General features: G+C 40.2%; 1 protein-coding gene and 1 non-coding gene across 2 annotated transcripts in view; one reads left to right on the forward strand and one right to left on the reverse strand.

Moving 5' to 3' along the window:
* Positions 1-17,803, reverse strand: part of KATNAL1 (katanin catalytic subunit A1 like 1) — a 49,089-nt gene that overhangs the window by 21,967 nt on the left and 9,319 nt on the right. Inside the window, exons 2-4 of the mRNA XM_077806318.1 lie at positions 13,508-13,683; positions 8,815-8,975; positions 4,525-4,693 (exon numbers count right to left, since the gene is read on the reverse strand). Coding sequence (XP_077662444.1) covers positions 4,525-4,693; positions 8,815-8,975; positions 13,508-13,669 — 492 coding nt within the window. The 5' untranslated portion in view covers positions 13,670-13,683. The remainder of the gene's footprint in view (positions 1-4,524; positions 4,694-8,814; positions 8,976-13,507; positions 13,684-17,803) is intronic.
* On the forward strand, positions 9,583-9,654 carry TRNAG-UCC (transfer RNA glycine (anticodon UCC)). The gene has a single exon. It is a non-coding gene; the product is annotated as a tRNA-Gly (tRNA).

Below are 17,803 nucleotides of genomic sequence, written 5' to 3' on the forward strand. Positions count from 1 at the left end.
CTTCGAGTGATGGTCCCTATACGTATGCCATACGTGGGTGATTAGTGAGCAGTGTTGAAGTACAGTACAGTCTGCAGCACTGCTTGGCCTACAGCAACCTCCATACCCATCACTCGTGTGATGGCACAGTGGGCCGTGAACATGTGGATGGAGCGCCAGGTAGCTGCACTACAGATCTCGTGCCATGAGATATCAGCAAGGCAGACTAGAGTGGATTCTTGCGCTCGCGTAGACTCCATTGGGTGGGGGAATGTTGGATTGTGTGTTGCATTCACAGATAAACCCAGAGACTGCATTGGAGATTCATTAGGAGAAGAGGGTTTGGCCCTTGGGTTGGTGAGCAATGGCCACAAATAGTTTTGGTGACGTGCGAAAGGACCGAGTCCCGTGGAGGTAAAATGCCAGTGCACAGCAGACATCAAGGGAGTGCAGGACCCTGTCCACATGGGAGGGGTGTGGTTTGGGGCAGAAAACAGGTAGGTAGATGCAATGATTTAGGTGGAACTTCGACACTACTTTTGGGAGGAATTTAGGGTGTGGCTGTAAGGACACTTTGTCCTTGTGGAATACAGTGTAAGGGAGGTCTGCAATCATGGCCGCCAGTTCACTGACCCATCTAACTGAGGTAATGGCTACCGAGAATATCACCTTCATGGAGAGGTGGGAGAGGGAGCACATTGCCAGTGGCTTTGTCAGAGCAGAGATAACGAGATTAAGGTCCCTCAGGGATCTGGGCTTGAATACTGGTGGGAAGGTATTGAGTAAACCCTTCCTGAAATGGATGGTGGTGGGGGTGTAACAAAATAAAAATGAAATCAGTGTTTATCCAATAAACAATGGAAAGACACTGGAAAGGGTTACTTAAGGGCTCGTCTACATGGAGCAATTATGAGGACAACAGGGGTGTAATTTCTAAAGCACACTTATGTGTTGCACATTAATTGGCCTGTTTAGACCCTGCTGGTGCACACTAGAAGTTCCCTAATGCACTTAACGGTAGTGCTGGTTGAAACAGTACTACATTAAAGTTCACTAGGGAACCTTACAAAGAGATTATGCATTACATTACAATGTATATTGCATACATTACTCATTACAGAATATACAAAGAGCCCTGAAAAACCCTGATTCTTTGGACACTACATAAAACTCAGAAATTGCTAAAAAATAAACTCCAAAAAATGAAATTAATAAACCCTCAAAAATAGAAGCTCTCCCAAATTGACACTAAAGCTGTAGAACAGGGCATTTTATTACCTATCTACAACTGAAATAAAGTAAGATTTAAAATATTTATAGTTTTCACATGCAACAAAATGATTAATAGTAGTTACAAATAAATCCAATTCTGATGCCCTTACTTGGGTGATTAATCACTAGTCTTGCAAGTAGCTCCATTATTAACGTAAATAGTATTATTTACAGATTTAAGGATTAGTTGCCCAAATAAGGGTTGAGTTATATATTCGTGGGTGGTTCTGAATACTTTCCCAGGCATAACAGCATCTCCTTTTATAGCATTAAGTTGGTAGAACTGTTCTGCATGGCTTTGTGGTGGCTTCCCTATTAGAAGACACTAATCTAATTTTCAGAGTACTCCCAAACATTCTCCTAGAGTACTCACGGGGCATTATACAACCTTAGTAACATACACATATTGCCTATTTAAAATAAGCCGCTGGGTTGAAAGGCTGAAATTCCTGACAATATTCCAGCGGGGGGCACCACAACAACCAGCCTCGAGGCTTTCAGGGCAGCAGAGAAAGAAAAAAAAAAATAACACTTGGGAAACAGCATTTTAAAAGGGTGCTAGTGCATAAGCACCAGCGGAGTGGGATAGTATTAATTAAAATTATTAATTATGTAGCACCATAAACATGCATATTACTTTACAGGCAAATAAAGGACAAACTCCATGACCCTGCTTACAATCAGATTGAAGAGGTTGTTACATGGCTTGGGAAGAGGATGGTTGCAAACCCATAAGATGAGATGGTTGTTCTGGCTACAAATCCAAAAAAGGGAGCATTTATATCTATATATCATCATTAGCATACCCAGCACAAGCTACAACCAGCCACATTGCAACCAATGTCTTAGTGGATGAGAATCTTATCTTTACAACTTCTAGCAAGACCTGGCCAGGCAACCAAAAAAATCCCCTTTAAAACACAACATTCAATCATTTTAGAAATCTCTCTGCATGCTGTAGAGCAGCATGATATATAGCAACAAGTGCCTATGGAACAGCCAACAGAATTTTATTCAACATGTGCCCTACTCCCAGTAACATTTAAAAATAAATGGAACATGAGCAGTAACTGATCTCATGTCAACTGACGTGCTGACAAAAAGAAGTATGCTAATTTCAGCCCCATTCCAAACACTACATGACATCAGTGCTTATTAGCGGACAAGGATAAAACTGGTAGGAGAAATCTAAGTTCTTGCTTATATTAGGTATTAATGTAAACTATGAGAAGTTTTTTTTAAAATATTCAGATAAAATCTATTTTAAAATGTTAAGTACTATAGAAATATATTTCTATTTATGAAACTTCTCCATCTGGCTTCCCTGATGTAGATTAGTAGTAGTATTACTCCCAGAGATAATTACTGTCCTAGAAGTAGTACCAGCACGGGCTCATCCATAGTAAAGCCTTATCATGCTCCTTACAGGAAACTTTAGAGTGCATGGTTTTACCCTCATTAGAGTCAAGACTTGAATGTATACGTGCCTGGTGTATTAAACTGGTCACACAACATGATTCTAGTTCCTCATTTCACTAGCAGAACTGTAAACAATTTTCACCGTTCTTGAAAAGCTTTTTATAGCTTGCAGAGTGTTCCCTTGTTATTGTAAATCTTGCTGTTCTAAGCATGCAGAGAGAGATTTCTAAAATGATTCAACTTTACATTTCAAAGTTTATTTGAAGTTTATTCAGTGGCGCTGCTAGAAGACTATATCCGAACAACCAGTGACAAGGAGGACTAGTGTTGCTTAATACCCTCTTCCGCAGAATCAAAAATGACTGATACAAAGATCACTTTTGTCTATCCCTTGACAGAGCTGGATTCTTCCCTTTAAGTCCTTTCTCATTCTTGAATATTTAGTGTGTAGCTATGAAAACTTACCAAAATATTTTCTAACTCACCAATCACAACCTGTATTATACCACGAGCTCCAAATAGGTAAGATTGCGTATCTCACAAAAATAAAGCCATCTCATTATGCTCCAGTCCTGCACTGTTTATACCAGTGATACTCAGACTGCGACCCGTGAGCCACAAGAGGCTCTTTAATATGTCTCCTGCGGCTCTTTGCAGCACATAATATTACAACACTGTGTGATTTAATTATTAACCCCTCTAAGTTATTAACCAATCAGGATGCTTTTAATATGTTAACCAATTAAGTTATTAACTTATTTGCTGTGCGAATACTATATATGTATATAAAAACTAAGTATTTCCCCTGTCAGACTGTTTAAATATGAATAGTACTATGAATAGTAGTAAACACCACAATAAATTCACACTACTGTGGCTCTTTTGGGTAATTTGGCTCCTGAACCACTGAGTTCTGCGTATCACTGCTTTATACCATGGCTTCCTGATAGTGACTCCACAGTTAAGGTTGTAAGGCAGTTTCAGTTATAAACACCCAATTTTTCACACATGCATCTTACTTTCTCAAAAAGCATTCCTTTTGAAATGTCTTCTACAATTATATGTTGGTGAATCAGTTCCTACTTTCTTCTCTCTCCTCTAGTATTGTTTCTCTTTTTACAACAAACCTTTTAAAAAACTAACTTTAATTCCCAGCCCATTTTAATTCAGAACACTGTGTCTTCCCACAACGCTTTTCAAAGAAACATCTTCCTCTAAATGTTTTGTTATTTATAATAATAATTTCCTAATGATAGGATTATTTAAAAAGCTTGGTTGTCTTTTTAATCTGTATGCATTTGGTATATCTCCACCTTCTAGTTAAGAACATACTTAAAAAACACTTTTGTAAATACTTGTAGATCACTACAGAATTTACAGAACAATCTCAATTGTTTTAACTCATCTTAATTTAAATCCTGCAGAATCGTAATAAAAATGCATAATATATAATGAATCTCACTGGTCTCACTTCTATATTCTTTACTTGGAAAACTTTATAATAGGGCCCAATTCTGACCTCTTACACTGAATAGAATTTACTCCTGATTTACACTATTATACAGGAGATTAGAATCAGGCCCATAACCTTGCTGAAACATGCAGAAAAATAAAGCTACAGTAAACTGTTCTGTTATAAAAAAAAACCTTCCTGATTAAAAACAGCGCTGAGAGTTTAAAGTGGTACCCAGCTTGGTAATATTACAACTGAATCACTCTAACATGCACTTTGTCCACGATCTGATGTAGACCCTCCACGTTGCCTTTGCACAGGAAAACTTAAGTTTTTGCTTATTTATTTTTAAAAATGCTTCCCCCCTGCACACACAACCCTCCCTCCTCCCCAGTTTTTACCTTGTCCTCTCTCCCTTTAGCTCTAGATTCCCTCTCTCGGCTACTGGTAGGCTTTTCACTTTTTGATATTGGGTGTGCTCTGCCCACAGGCCCTCGTGGCTGCAATCCTGGTGATTCTTTCCTCAAAGGTTTAACTTCTCGGTTGGGACGTTTTATCTGAGGTGGAGCCCTGGCAAACAAAGAAAACATATCAATCACAGTTAAAAAAAAAAAAAAAAAAAAAAAGACAATGCTTTAATATTTCACTAACTCCCTTGAAAAATCACTTTCAAAGCCAAAAGGCCCAAATTTCCATCTTCTATTCATTCCCCTCCATTTGTCAATCAGCATCATGTGACTGTGTGAGATTTTTTTTAAAATCGCTTTTTTTTTTTTAAACCAGTGAAGCGTTTTTTTTTTTTAAAAAGGATCAATACCAACAGCTCAGCACCCGTGACCAACCCTACAATAACAAACCAAAATGCATGTGGAAAAAACAAATCAGATTTCAGTTTCAGGGTTTGAGTTCAGTTTCCTGAAGCTATAAATCATGGGACTAAATTATGCTATATTCCAAAGCACAGTCATAGAAGAAATTCCGGGAAATAGGCCAACTAAGAACTTTGACAGGCCTCAATATCTAAGAGAGCAAGACAATGAGAAAAAAGTGACCCTGTCTTAATCTTGATTCCCCCATGTGAAAGTGTCAACACTTACAAATTGTCCAGAAAGTTAGGACTAGATAGAACCAAACTGCATACTCGTACACCTTTGTATATCTCCCACTGACCTTAATGGAAGCGGAGCAGTGGTACGAGGGGGCAGAATTTGGTTTTAAGATTAAACTGAGAGGTCATATTCATTTTGCTTGGGAGGTCCGTTTAGACTTGAAATATAGAACAAAATATATGGCCAAGATTTAATCAATTTAAACTAACGTTCCCTCTAATAAATCCCTTTATTCATGTTTGCTGCCATTGTTTCAAAACTTGCAACTACTTTCCTGAAAGATTCATTTTTAAAAGTCTCTCCCACACACTTTCACAAACTGGATGTGATTACTAAGTGTTTACTTCAAATAATTTTTCATCACGCGTAAAGGAACAGAAGAGTTGCTGCTATTGTTACTGTTGAAAGTAATTTTATTTATTCATTTGCAGCTGCATGAGACTTTAATTTATTTTACAAGTGGTGCTGACCTGCTGGGAGGGTCACCTCTCCCATCTATGACCGTACACCCAAACCAAGAAACAGTTTAATCTATAAACAACATAAATAAATAAATCCACTTTGCACTTTATACTGCCCTTCATCCAAAATCGCCTGCAAACTTTAAAGCTCACTGTGACACTGACAGACCAGGTACCAGCTCGTACTAAGGTCCCCATGTCTCAACTGAACATTGACAGATACATAGCTGGAGCCAGTCTGGCTGTTAGTATTGTTAAAATAGGTATTAGAATTATAAGAATGTGTTTAGATTTTATTGAATGCTTGTGAGCTGCTGCATGCATTAATCTCACTTATAACATCTGTATCCCATATTGTAAGGTAATATTTGAGAAGTTGTATTGTAAACCTCTGTAAATCACCAGACAGGGGAGAGAGAGACATTAACTAGTGTGAAATGGTGGTCTCCCACAGAAGGTGTTATGTCCTGTCCAACACGGAAGGTCCAGTGACACCAGATGGACTATTGTAGGACATTAAAGAGGACAACATAAATTTGTTTTGCCCTTCCCCACATGAAGATGAGTCATGCAAGTGGATTCCCCCCCTCAGCTGAGTCTGCAGCTCAGAGAACAAGGGATGAGGGAGATAAAAACTCCTAATAAGAAGGAACTGGAGATCTATGCTGCTTGGATTCTATAGAGAGAGGTTTTCTAGGCATAAGTGAGGGGTCCCCACAGCTGCTTAGCCTGGATTAGCCCTATAAAACATATAGAGCTTGTTTATTATAGAAACTTCTATTACTTTTTGAAATTTAAGATTGCAACTCATCTGTGTGTATCTGTTTATTTGCTTTAACCTTGTAAGTAACTCTTATTTCCTTTCATATTTTAATAAATCTGTATATAATTTATTATAGGATTGGTTACAAGCATTGTCTCTGGCGTGAGATCTAAGGTGCAACTGACCTTGGGTACATGACTAGTCCTTTGGACTGGGAGTAACCTGAATATTGTTGACAGGTTTCAGCGTGGTTGCCGTGTTAGTCTGTATCAGCAAAAACAACAAGGAGTCCTTGTGGCACCTTAGAGACTAACAAATTTATTTGGGCATAAGCTTTTGTGGGCTAGAACCCACTTAATCAGATGCATAGAGTGGAAAATACAGGAGCAGGTATAAATACATGAAAAGATGGGAGTTGCCTTACCACTTGATAACTGGTTGGTGAAATCCAAGTATAGAATTCACAATCAATTTGGGTCTAGTGCCCTGGTTCTTAATAGTCTGCCCTGAGGTTGGTACTCATGCTCTGGAGTCACTGCAATAGCTTGACACTCACAACAGTGTAATGAGGTAGAGATGGGGGAAATTGAAGCAGCAAGCTATGGTAATGTTTTACACCCACTTTGAACAGGGGGTAAATACTACACATGGTGCAAAGCAATGAAGAATCAGGCCCCTGTCCACTAGGTAATGCACTAAGAAAACCAAACACATTTCATATAGACTACAAAATAGCCTTTGGTTAGTAACGGCTTCCAATTACTACCAAATACAGTCACTAGCTTTCCTAAATCGTGTAGAAAATTCCCAATTGTACTAACTCAGCTCTACATCATTCAGTGATATCTTGCAAGATGATAAATATCTCAAGAGCACTTTGAACAGGCCAGTCCCTTCCTCCTTTCACAGATTGTTATTGTCCATCTGTGGGGGACTCAGGGCCCTGTACCCCCCACTTCCTGCGATTCACCGTGACTCTCAGCCAGCCAGTAAAACAGAAGGTTTATTAGACGACAGGAACACAGTCCAAATCAAAGCTTGTAGGTACACACAACAGGACCCCCTCAGTCAGGTCCATCTGGGGAACAGGGAGCTTAGATCCCAACCCTGGGGCTCCCTCCGTTTCCCCAGTCAACTCCCAACTGAAAAACCCCCTCCAGCAGTCTCACCCAGCCTCCCCCCAGCTCCTCCTTCAGCCTTTGTCCAGTTTCCCAGGCAAAGGTGTCACCTGGCCCCAATCCCCATCCTGGGCTCAGGTTACATGCTCAGGTATCGTCCCTCAAGTGAAGTCACACCCTGATATCCCCATCACCAATGCAGACAGTCCCAGTAAAACTCCCACACAACATTCCCAGGTCAATCCACCCCACTCCCTACTCCGTCACACCGTCCCACAGGTGCTTGTATTCCAGTTCTGCTGAGCAGGATCCTTCCAGATGAAAGGCATTTGAGACATCAAAAACTAATATAGATGCTTTACTTTTTTCTGTTGTGTCCCTCAATTCCAACTGGCAGAAAAAGCCTCCTATGACCTGATATGAAAGCCTTTAGGACTTCATGAAAATAGTTTATTTAAAAAAAAATTAAAAATCAAAAATCAGACAACTGACCACTCTTTCAAACAACAAAATGGGCAACTCAACTATTATCAGAGACCCCCTTAACTACAATGTGTAACACTTTTATGTTGTAAAAAGTTAGACTAGAGACCTACATTAGGGGCCTGTTATAAAGCCCAATGAATTCAATGGAAGTATTTCCATGGACTACAGTGGGCTTTGGATCAGGCCCTAGCTGTGCAAAGCATCACCTTGTCTGCAGACTTCCTTCAGTACTAAAGCAATGCCTGAAGCTTTTGGCTTCAGGCAACATATTATGTACCTTAGGCCATACCTGAACAATTACTGACCTCAAAAACAGTCACCGTTCAGACTAGCGAATAACCCATTCTACAAGGTCAGGGATCTGGACTGGCTGATTTAATAGGTCTTTTCTAGCTGTAATTTTTATGATTCCAAGGCATTTATAATAAACGAAGAATTTTGTTAGAGAGTTACAGTTGTTCAAGAGAATTTCTTAGCAACTAATCATCAAAAATCAAGAAAATCAGTTATGGAAACATTAACATCCTGCCCAACCTCCATATATAGGCTTTACCACACCATAATACCCAAACACACTTCCTCTTCCACCGTTCACACACATCCAATTCCTCAAAAATCACCCCCACATTTGAACTGCATCATTCTTTTTAGGTAGCAACAGACTATTGAAAAATCAATTTGTCCACTGCTAAGAGGGATTAATGTTCAAGGGTGGAGTTAAAGTTTGAACTATCCCATAGTGCTTTCCAGTTACCTGTGCTCAGCGGGAACTGGAGGTGGCCAAACAGCAGGATCCCTAAATGGCTCATCTTGATAGGATACAGGAATATCTGGAGGTTTGTCTATTTTAAAACTCTCTAACGTGTTGACAATACTCTTTACTTGCTCATATTCCTCCAGTAATTCTTGCCGGACCTTCAAAATAAACAAGTGATTTCAGAAAAAAATTGTTTTAATTTTTGCACAGGTCTTATTTTTTATATACAATCTCAATTTACAACAGAAAAAAAGGTTTAGAAAATGTTCACTCCCGTGGAATAAATTAACATTTACAAAAAACTAACAGTCTGTGACGGTGCACCCCCATAAGGCTTTATGGAAATATGCTTATGAATGTATATATGACATAACTGGAATATGTTTTATTCTACCTATGCCATGTAACAATTCTCTGTAAATGTTATGATCTACTGAATATATTCATCCTATTTGTAATGCATGTGTCATTCTTGTATTCGAAGTTATGAATATTGGCTGTGTACTTGCCTGATTTTTAGAATAGCCTTAGTAAAGCATTTGGTCAGCTTCTTTAGAAAGGAATTTGCAAGTTAAGTGCCCAATCAAGAAGCACTTAATGCACAATGGATCTTGGAAGGCTCCAATCCACATAAGAAGTCTACATAAGGATGTCCAAGGTAGCACGTGGACAATGGCTTCTGCCTGTAAAAACTGAGTCATGCATGGACATGTGACTTGCCCATGTGACTCCAAAACTCCATCTTGGAGCTAGACTTAGCCAGATGCATTGGTGGTATAGTGGTGAGCATAGCTGCCTTCCAAGCAGTTGACCCGGGGTCGATTCCCGGCCAATGCAAATATGTTTTGGGGGGAGGGATAGCTCAGTGGTTTGAGCATTGGCCTGCTAAACCCAGGGTTGTGAGTTCAATCCTTGAGGGGGCCATTTGGGACAAAAATTGGGGATTGGTCCTGCTTTGAGCAGGGGGTTGTACTAGATGACCTCCTGAGGTCCCTTCCAACCCTGATTTTCTATGATTCTATGATCTATGATTCTAGGACTTTGCATAGGAGAGAGGAGGGGATCTCCACCCACAAGAGAAAGTCTATTTAAACCCCTGGGAGACCCCTCCATTTTGTCTTCAGCGGGCTAAAGAGATAGCTTCTCCACCCCCAAGGATACCTGAAGGAAACTGGAACAAAGGACAGTAACTACAGGGGGTGTGAGTGATTGCTGGACCCAGAGACTAGTCTGTAAAAGGAAGCTTACCGGAATTCCTCTAAGGGTGAGGTTTTTATCTGTATTCAGTTTTCTTACTGTATTAGACATAGACTTGCATGTTCTATTTTATTTTGCTTGGTAATTCACTTTGTTCTGTCTGCTATTACTTGGAACCACTTAAATCCTACTTTCTGTATTTAATAAAAATCACTTTTTACTTATTAATTAACCCAGAGTATACATTAATACCTGGAGGGGCAAACAGCTGTGCATATCTCTCTATCAGTGTTATAGAGGGCAAACAATTTATGAGTTTACCCTGTATAAGCTTTATACAGGGTAAAACGGATTTATTTGGGGTTTGGACCCCATTGGGAGTTGGGCATCTGAGTGTTAAAGACAGGAACACTTCTTAAGCTGCTTTCAGTTTAAGCCTACAGCTGTTAGGGGACGTGGTTCAGACCTGGGTCTGGGTTTGCAGCAGGCTAGCAGGTCTGGCTCAAACCAGGCAGGGCACTGAAGCCCCAAGCTGGGAGGGCAGGGAAAGCAGGGGCAGAAGTAGTCTTGGCACATCAGTTGGCAGCCCCAAGGCGGTTTCTGTGATCCAACCCATCACACGGTCCAATCCAGCAGCTCTCAAACATGTGGCTACTCCTATTACACTTCAATGGAATCTTGAGAGTACGGGCTGCGAGATCCATGCCCTGATATTGTTCAAAACTTGACAGAGATGTTCACTTGTAGAGCTGAACAGTCACAATACATCCACAGCATCAGGAAATGTTTTCAGTAATACAGATATGAAAGAGGGGCAATAAAGGTAGCCTAGGTTAAGAAGACAACTAAAGCAACAGAAGAAACTGGGAACATGACTTACCTTTATAATTTGTTTTCAGTGTTATTGTTGCCATGTTTGCCCCAGGATATGAGAGAATGAAGGCGAGTGAGGAAATATCTTTTATTGGACCAACTTCTGTTGGTGAAAGAGACAAGCTGACATGAAGAAGAGCTCTGTGGAGGTCAAAAGCTGGTCTCTTTCACCATAGGCACTGAGTTTCTAATCTGCCAGGGGGTGCTCCCCCTGTCTCTGCCCCCACTCCACCCCTTCTCCTAGTGCCCCACCCCGTCTCTTCCCACCCCCTCCCCGAACACACTGCGCCTCCTCACACTGCGAAATATCTGATCCACAGCAAATGGTAGACACTGGGAGGGAGGGAGGGGGAGATGCTGATCGGGGTACCCACCAGCGGGCAGAAGGCGCTGGTGGGAGGGAGAGCCCGTTGATAGGGGGGCTGCCGGTGGGTACTAAGCACCCACAATTTTTTTCCTGTGGGTGCTCCAGCCCCGGAGCACCCATGGAGTCGGTGCCTATGTCTTTCACCAACAGAAGCTGGTCCAATAAAAGATATTACTTCAGCCACGTTTTCTTACTGTTATAATGGAAGTCTGACTGTGAAGTTATTCACTTGCATTGTATGTTTGCAACTTCCATTTTCTACTGGTCAGAGACTATAGTAGATAACTAGCACCATTCAAATACATTTTAAGGAATTATCTGTCTCATACTTGTTAATCTACTATCTGTTGACTCCTGCCTGATCCAACTCCCACTGAAATCAAGGAAATCCTTTTCTTTAATGCACTAAATTAATTTGAATTTGAAATCCAAGTATTAGAAATGTCAAGTTAATGTGGCAGTTTGACAAACCTTAGTAAGTGCCAAGACCTTTCATAGCCCCAATGTAAAGACCTATGAATAGTATGATATTTAGTATTTGTGGGTCAACTTCTAGCAGCGATGGAAAGAGTGAGAACGAATCTGTAGTGCTAATGGGAGGTAAACTGCTCCCAACCTACTGATCTTAGTTAGTGCAGAGGTGGAAGAAGCAGACTGGCATAGCAGTAGAAACAGATAAGCAGCAGACAGTGTGCTGCATGACTTAATGCTATAAGCAGGTGTCGCCTTAGATTCCAAGGCAGATAAATCCAACAGCAAGGAAAACATACAAAAGGGCCGAAATGCATAAATCATGGATTCAATACTTAAACACAATATTAACAACAGATGTGAAATCTTTGAGGGATAATGTCACAGTTTTTAGGCCAAAACATTTGCGTTAGCTCCACAGCGTAACAATATTAGTGTTGGATCCTGCAGTCCATTAACTCACATGAGCTCACATATGTCAGTCTGGGTTTGGATAAATTCTTACAGCGTAAATCTCTTGGATTTCAAATATCACTTTAAAAAAAAAAAACAAGTTAACAGGCTACATGTGGAGGCGGGGAGGGGTGGGCAGAAAAACTGCCTATTTTTGTGGAATCTATTAAAATACATGGGACAAATTCTGTCCTTGGATCTGGGCACGCTGGTATCATGGCTTTAGTAGGAGCCCCCTTGCAGGCAACCAAGGATAGAGCTTGATCCAGTGTTATGTGCTGTGCAGGTTTTAAACAAACACATATAATTAGATTGATACTGATGTCAGACACATTTTGGCAAAATATAAGGCACTATTTAAATTAAAGTTGTTGTAGACAAAATGTTCTATGTTAACTTCAGCTCCGTTCAAACACACAAAAAAAATCTGTTTATCAAGGCAAAATGGACAAAGCAGGGTGACAATACAAGTTTATGTTTGTACGTGATACTACTGTAAACAGGCAAAAATTAAAATTTAAAATACTTACCTGAGATTATCTCCTTAGTTAAAGTTAAAAAAGAAAAACGTGCACAAGACATATTGCCTCCCATTCAAAATAAATTTTATACAATAAGAATCTGTACTATGAATACACTTTGTACACATATCCTCCAAAGATTAATTTGTTGATGTTAGAAAACACTTTTTGTATAATGGAGGGAATCCAGGACGAAGGCTGAAGACAAGCTGATCAGTTTTCAAAATGATTTAAAAGGTCCAATCCTTCCATCACTGCAATCAATAGGAATTTTGCCATTTACTTGAATGTGGCCAGAATAGGTCATTAAAGCTGAAGTGCTTATGTAAGTGCTTAACTTTCAGCCCAGGATTACTCCCACTGACTTCAACAGTACTCCTCATGCAAATAAAGTTGAGCACATGCCCAAGTGATTGTGAGATCAGGGCCTAAGAGTACTATCTAAATCTGCAGATAACGTTTTAGATAACTGCAACTATATTGATCTTTTTAATGATACAAGCCCATTTCCTCACATCATAGCATACTGCATATTAGTTGGATGAAAGATGAGACAGCAAAAGGAAATCATTAACATAATAGTATTTCCAAAATAGGCAGTCACACACAATTAGTCCAGTGAAGACAAGAAAATTGATTCAATTAGAACTAAAGAATCCCTTCTAACTATGTCACAAGAAATATTGCCACATAAATATCCTGAACTTCAATTTAGCCAATATATACTTGGGCTAAATTTTAAAAGCTTGTGCAATGCAGTATTTCTTTCCAAATTTACCGCATACAATGCAATACCACTTCATCATACCTGTTGCCATTTGCCCTTAACTGCTGGGTCTCTGATTGATTGACAGTGTCTCTGAATCTGCTGGATGACACCTTGGTAATATACCATAGAGGAGTCGTAGTTCCCAAGAAGCGCATATTCTCTCCCTTTTTTGGCATTATCACAAATCTCAGCCAAATTCATCGTCTCTCACAAACCTAAAACATAACATTTAATCATAAGACGAAAACTCGTACAGGCTATATAATGATTCAGAAAATCATTAGGCAGTTTTTGTTTTGCTATTCCTTGCATCGCTGTTTTACATCCATTTTACCATTTAGATGTACAGATGATTATAGTACCTCCTTATTATACTGATTATTGACAAAAAAACCCACAATTGTCCCAGATGACTGGTAAAGCTTATGTATTTTTCCTCTGCCCTGAGCCTGTTAAATCATTGTATGCCAGTGGACTGCAGCACCCATGCTGATCCCTCTTATCATCAATACTCAGTTTACAGCAAGCTAGGGTGTAAACATAGTGCACAGCAGGCTAGTGCAGGGTAAGTGCCTGTGTGAACCATGCTGCCTTACACTAACAATTCACTAGTATGCTTTAATCCATTCCAGTTTCAAAGCGAGTCAAAGCGCAGTAGGGAACTTTTAGTGCACGGCAACAGGGTCCACATCATAGACGCTTGGTTCATGGCAGGCTAGTGCAGGATACATTTACACTCCATCTCACTGCAAACGAAGTGTTTGTGGACAGAATCAGGCTTTAATTTATGTAACACCACAACATATATTAGCAACCAGCTACCCATGAATCATATATCACATGAGGCTTTACATTTATGATATTATTTGTATTACATGAGTGATTTGGAGATCCAATCAACATTAAGGGCCCACTGGGTTAGGAACTTTCAAAAGACCTCATCTTAACCAGGTTACATTTTAAATATACAAGACAGGGAAAGGACAGGAGAAAGGGAAAGGCCATGCAAGCAGAAGATTGGGAACAGAGGCAGAGTCAAGAATTTACCTCAGCTCTCAACTCCCATATGAATGCACCTTAACCAGGAGACTATCCTTCCTCTCTTTTAAAAATATTTTCTTCTCAGTAGCAGTTGCCCTGAAGATATCTCTAACCCAGTAGTTCCCAGCTACTCTATGTCTAAAGAGCTCAGTTACATTCCATGCACTATAAAGACAAATGTACTTCTGTATACTATCCAATTTCTTTTAATTTGCATATTGTATCTAACAAGGTCTGATGAGGCAAATGTTTGTCAGCTTTTTTGGGTTTTCTTCAAATATGAATTGCAATGCTCATGAAACGTGCCAAATTGACAGCAATAGAAACTCAAGTCTTCTCTGAAATCATAGGACATGACATGGGCAGTGGTGTTGAAAGCTTGGACACACTTTGTCCCAGGAATGTTGCTTTTACTTGAATCATAAAACAAGGTTACTCCCCTGCCGCTGGATGTCTTCAAAAAGATTGTCAAAACAGATCTACATCTCTGGGGTGAACCCAAAGCTTGGAGCCCTTTGAAAAGTTTCTGAGAACTTGGTGAGATGGAGGCTGGTGTCATCCAGAAATTTTTGGTAGGATCCATGAGGCCATTATTAGTACAACCCCTCTGTCTAACTCATTTCCAGACTATCCAACAATTTGTGAGACTTTTCTTGAATAGTAGATAACTCAAAGACCAATGCGTCCACGGTCCTGATGAGCAGTCTTGGAAGATTTTATATCTTCCATAATACTGATAATGTCTATCATAACATCCTCTGGAGAAACATCAGTCGTATGGAGTATGGCCAACACTCTCTTCCTCGGCTGTGGAATCTGAATCATATCTCAGTGAAGGAGGTAGTACAGGGGTTTGGCAGGTTGGTATACTAAGGGGGAGATTAAAAAGTGACTGCCATTCCTATCCTCCAAGACTATGATCTCCAGGAAGGCCAGTTGGCCCATGGCAGATAAATGTGCAAAATAGCCCTTGGGCAGAAGGTGGGGCTCAAAACCTCAACCGAGAGGGATATACTGAAATACTCAGTGCCGATGATGAAACCAAGAAAGGTCTAGTTTGAGGCAAAAGGAACTAAATGACCCTAGAATGAACCTCTCATTCTATTCCAATGGCACCAAAGCAACAATAAGGAAACTTCAGCTCCAAATTCTCAGTTCCAAGGGAATCTTTAACGTCACCCTAGCAAGTGGAGCATTGTGGGATTTCTGCTCAGCAAAACAGATAATGAAGCCTGAAATGAAAACTGTAGCCTCTCCAGGACTGAAACTGGGAAGAATAGACAATCTTTCCATCAGAACTAGATAAGATGGACCTACTCCTTAGAACCAAGGAGATGGGCTTCTGATAACAAGAACCTCCTACCTTAGCACCAGACAATTCCACCTTAATTTTCATTGCCAATCGCCTGCCTGATCCTCAGGAACAGGACTGCATGGAGCAATGGTGCCATTGTATTCCTCTTTTCTCCATCTCCTGACACCAAGGAAAGTGGATTTGGTGTGGCATCCGAAGCTACCTTTGGGTTTCTGAGACCCTCTCTTGGAACCGGAACTGGATATGCCTGAAGACTGGAACTTCTAATGGCTGGAAACCAGTTCTGTATTGGAAGCTCTAAGAGGCCAACTCCCTACCCAATTTCAAGTCTTTGCTTCAAAGCTTGGGGGTACCAGAGCTGTTCAAAGAAAAGGTCATCAGAATTTTTAACGTGGGTAAAATACATTTTTCCTTGTTCTCGGATATGGCTGAATTGTTTTGGTTAAAATTTAAAAAAACAGTCTGAACCAAACACCTAGCATATAGAATTTCATCCCGAATGATTTAAGTTTGGCAAGTAATAAGCAGCTAAAAACCAGATCTCATAATCGGAAATATTGGGCCATCTTAAAAGATAGTGCTACCAGCTTTGCCTACACCTGTCCCCTGGTAGTAGCCAATATAATGATGATCCTCCAGAGAAGGCTAAAAAGCCTTTTATACTAGCTGTACTTGATGAGTTGTGAACTGTATGCCACAGAAGAGAAAAATTCTTTCCTGACCCCAGTTAGGGATCAGTTCAGCTTATGTGCCAAAGAATAAAGATTGATATCCCTTGTGACCTGTTTAGCCTAGCGAGTGCAGGATTTTTAACAAGCAAACTTAGGGCCCATCTGTAGCAGCTATATTGACACTAATGTCTGTAAATGGTTCCTCTTCCCAATGTTCCGTGAACTAAGACATTTCTAAGGATGTCTTGACGTGATGGGAAGCTGTTTTACTCTAGTGTAGGAAAGAGCCACAAGATGATGAGGGGAAGAGAGGCTGCGAGTAGGTTACAGGGGGTCTGCCAAGCAGGGATGAAGGGCAAAAAGCTGAAGCCGGAGCCCCGCTGTGGCAAGGCTGAGGCCCAAACCTGAGCAAATTAGCTTCCTGGGGCCCCCCGTGGCGTGTGGTCACGGGCAGTTGCCCTGCTTGCTACCCCATAATGCCAACCCTGGCTTTTATATGCAGAAAAACAGTTGTGGAAGCACAGGTGGGCCGTGGAGTTTTTAATAGCATGTTCGGGGGCCTCAGAACGAAAAAAGTTGAGAACCCCACGTAGAACACAGAAATAAAACTAAGCAAAATATATAAAATAAATAAGTGGTCCTCACAATTATGGAAAAAGCAAAATAAACTAAAATCAACTAAACTGGATCATAGAGAAATAACAAAGAAAACAATTCAGAAAACAAAAATCCACCTTCTCCTGAAAAATAAAAGGAAAAAATAAAATAACTATAAATCCTCTACAAACACGAGCTATCGTAAGGCTAATGCAGCACAGCCAGGGTCTTTAAAAAATAAGGCTTAATTTTAAGCATGTGGTTACATTTCAATTGACTTCAGGATCTGAGCTTGTGCTTAATTGTGGTCCTCAACAGGGATGCCTTCCTCACTCCAGGCCTAAAAGTACACAAGGGAAGCTCTGAAAAAATTAAGCAACAAGTTGTTTTTTCCTTGCATTTCAGTCTTCAGACTGTAATGAAGTGAAATCCATTTTGAAATGTTACAAGTATATTTGGAGAGGGGACACCAGGTACTAGGCCTGTAGCATCAACACTTGCCTCTCAAAAGAGATTTGTTTCAATTCTTTTGAGGACAAATTTGAATTGCCTGAATTGCGAACAAAAACAGAATCTTAAAAAAATTTCAGAAGTTAATGGTAGTCAAAACTAAAGAAGAAAGCACTAAGCAGTTGATCAATGTTATAATTAGAGATAGCGTGCTATTACGGAATGGAAAAATTAAAATTCTGATGAATTAACCTAACACAT

This window comes from Eretmochelys imbricata, chromosome 1 (assembly GCF_965152235.1).
Source record: "Eretmochelys imbricata isolate rEreImb1 chromosome 1, rEreImb1.hap1, whole genome shotgun sequence".
Lineage (NCBI taxonomy): Eukaryota > Metazoa > Chordata > Testudines > Cheloniidae > Eretmochelys > Eretmochelys imbricata.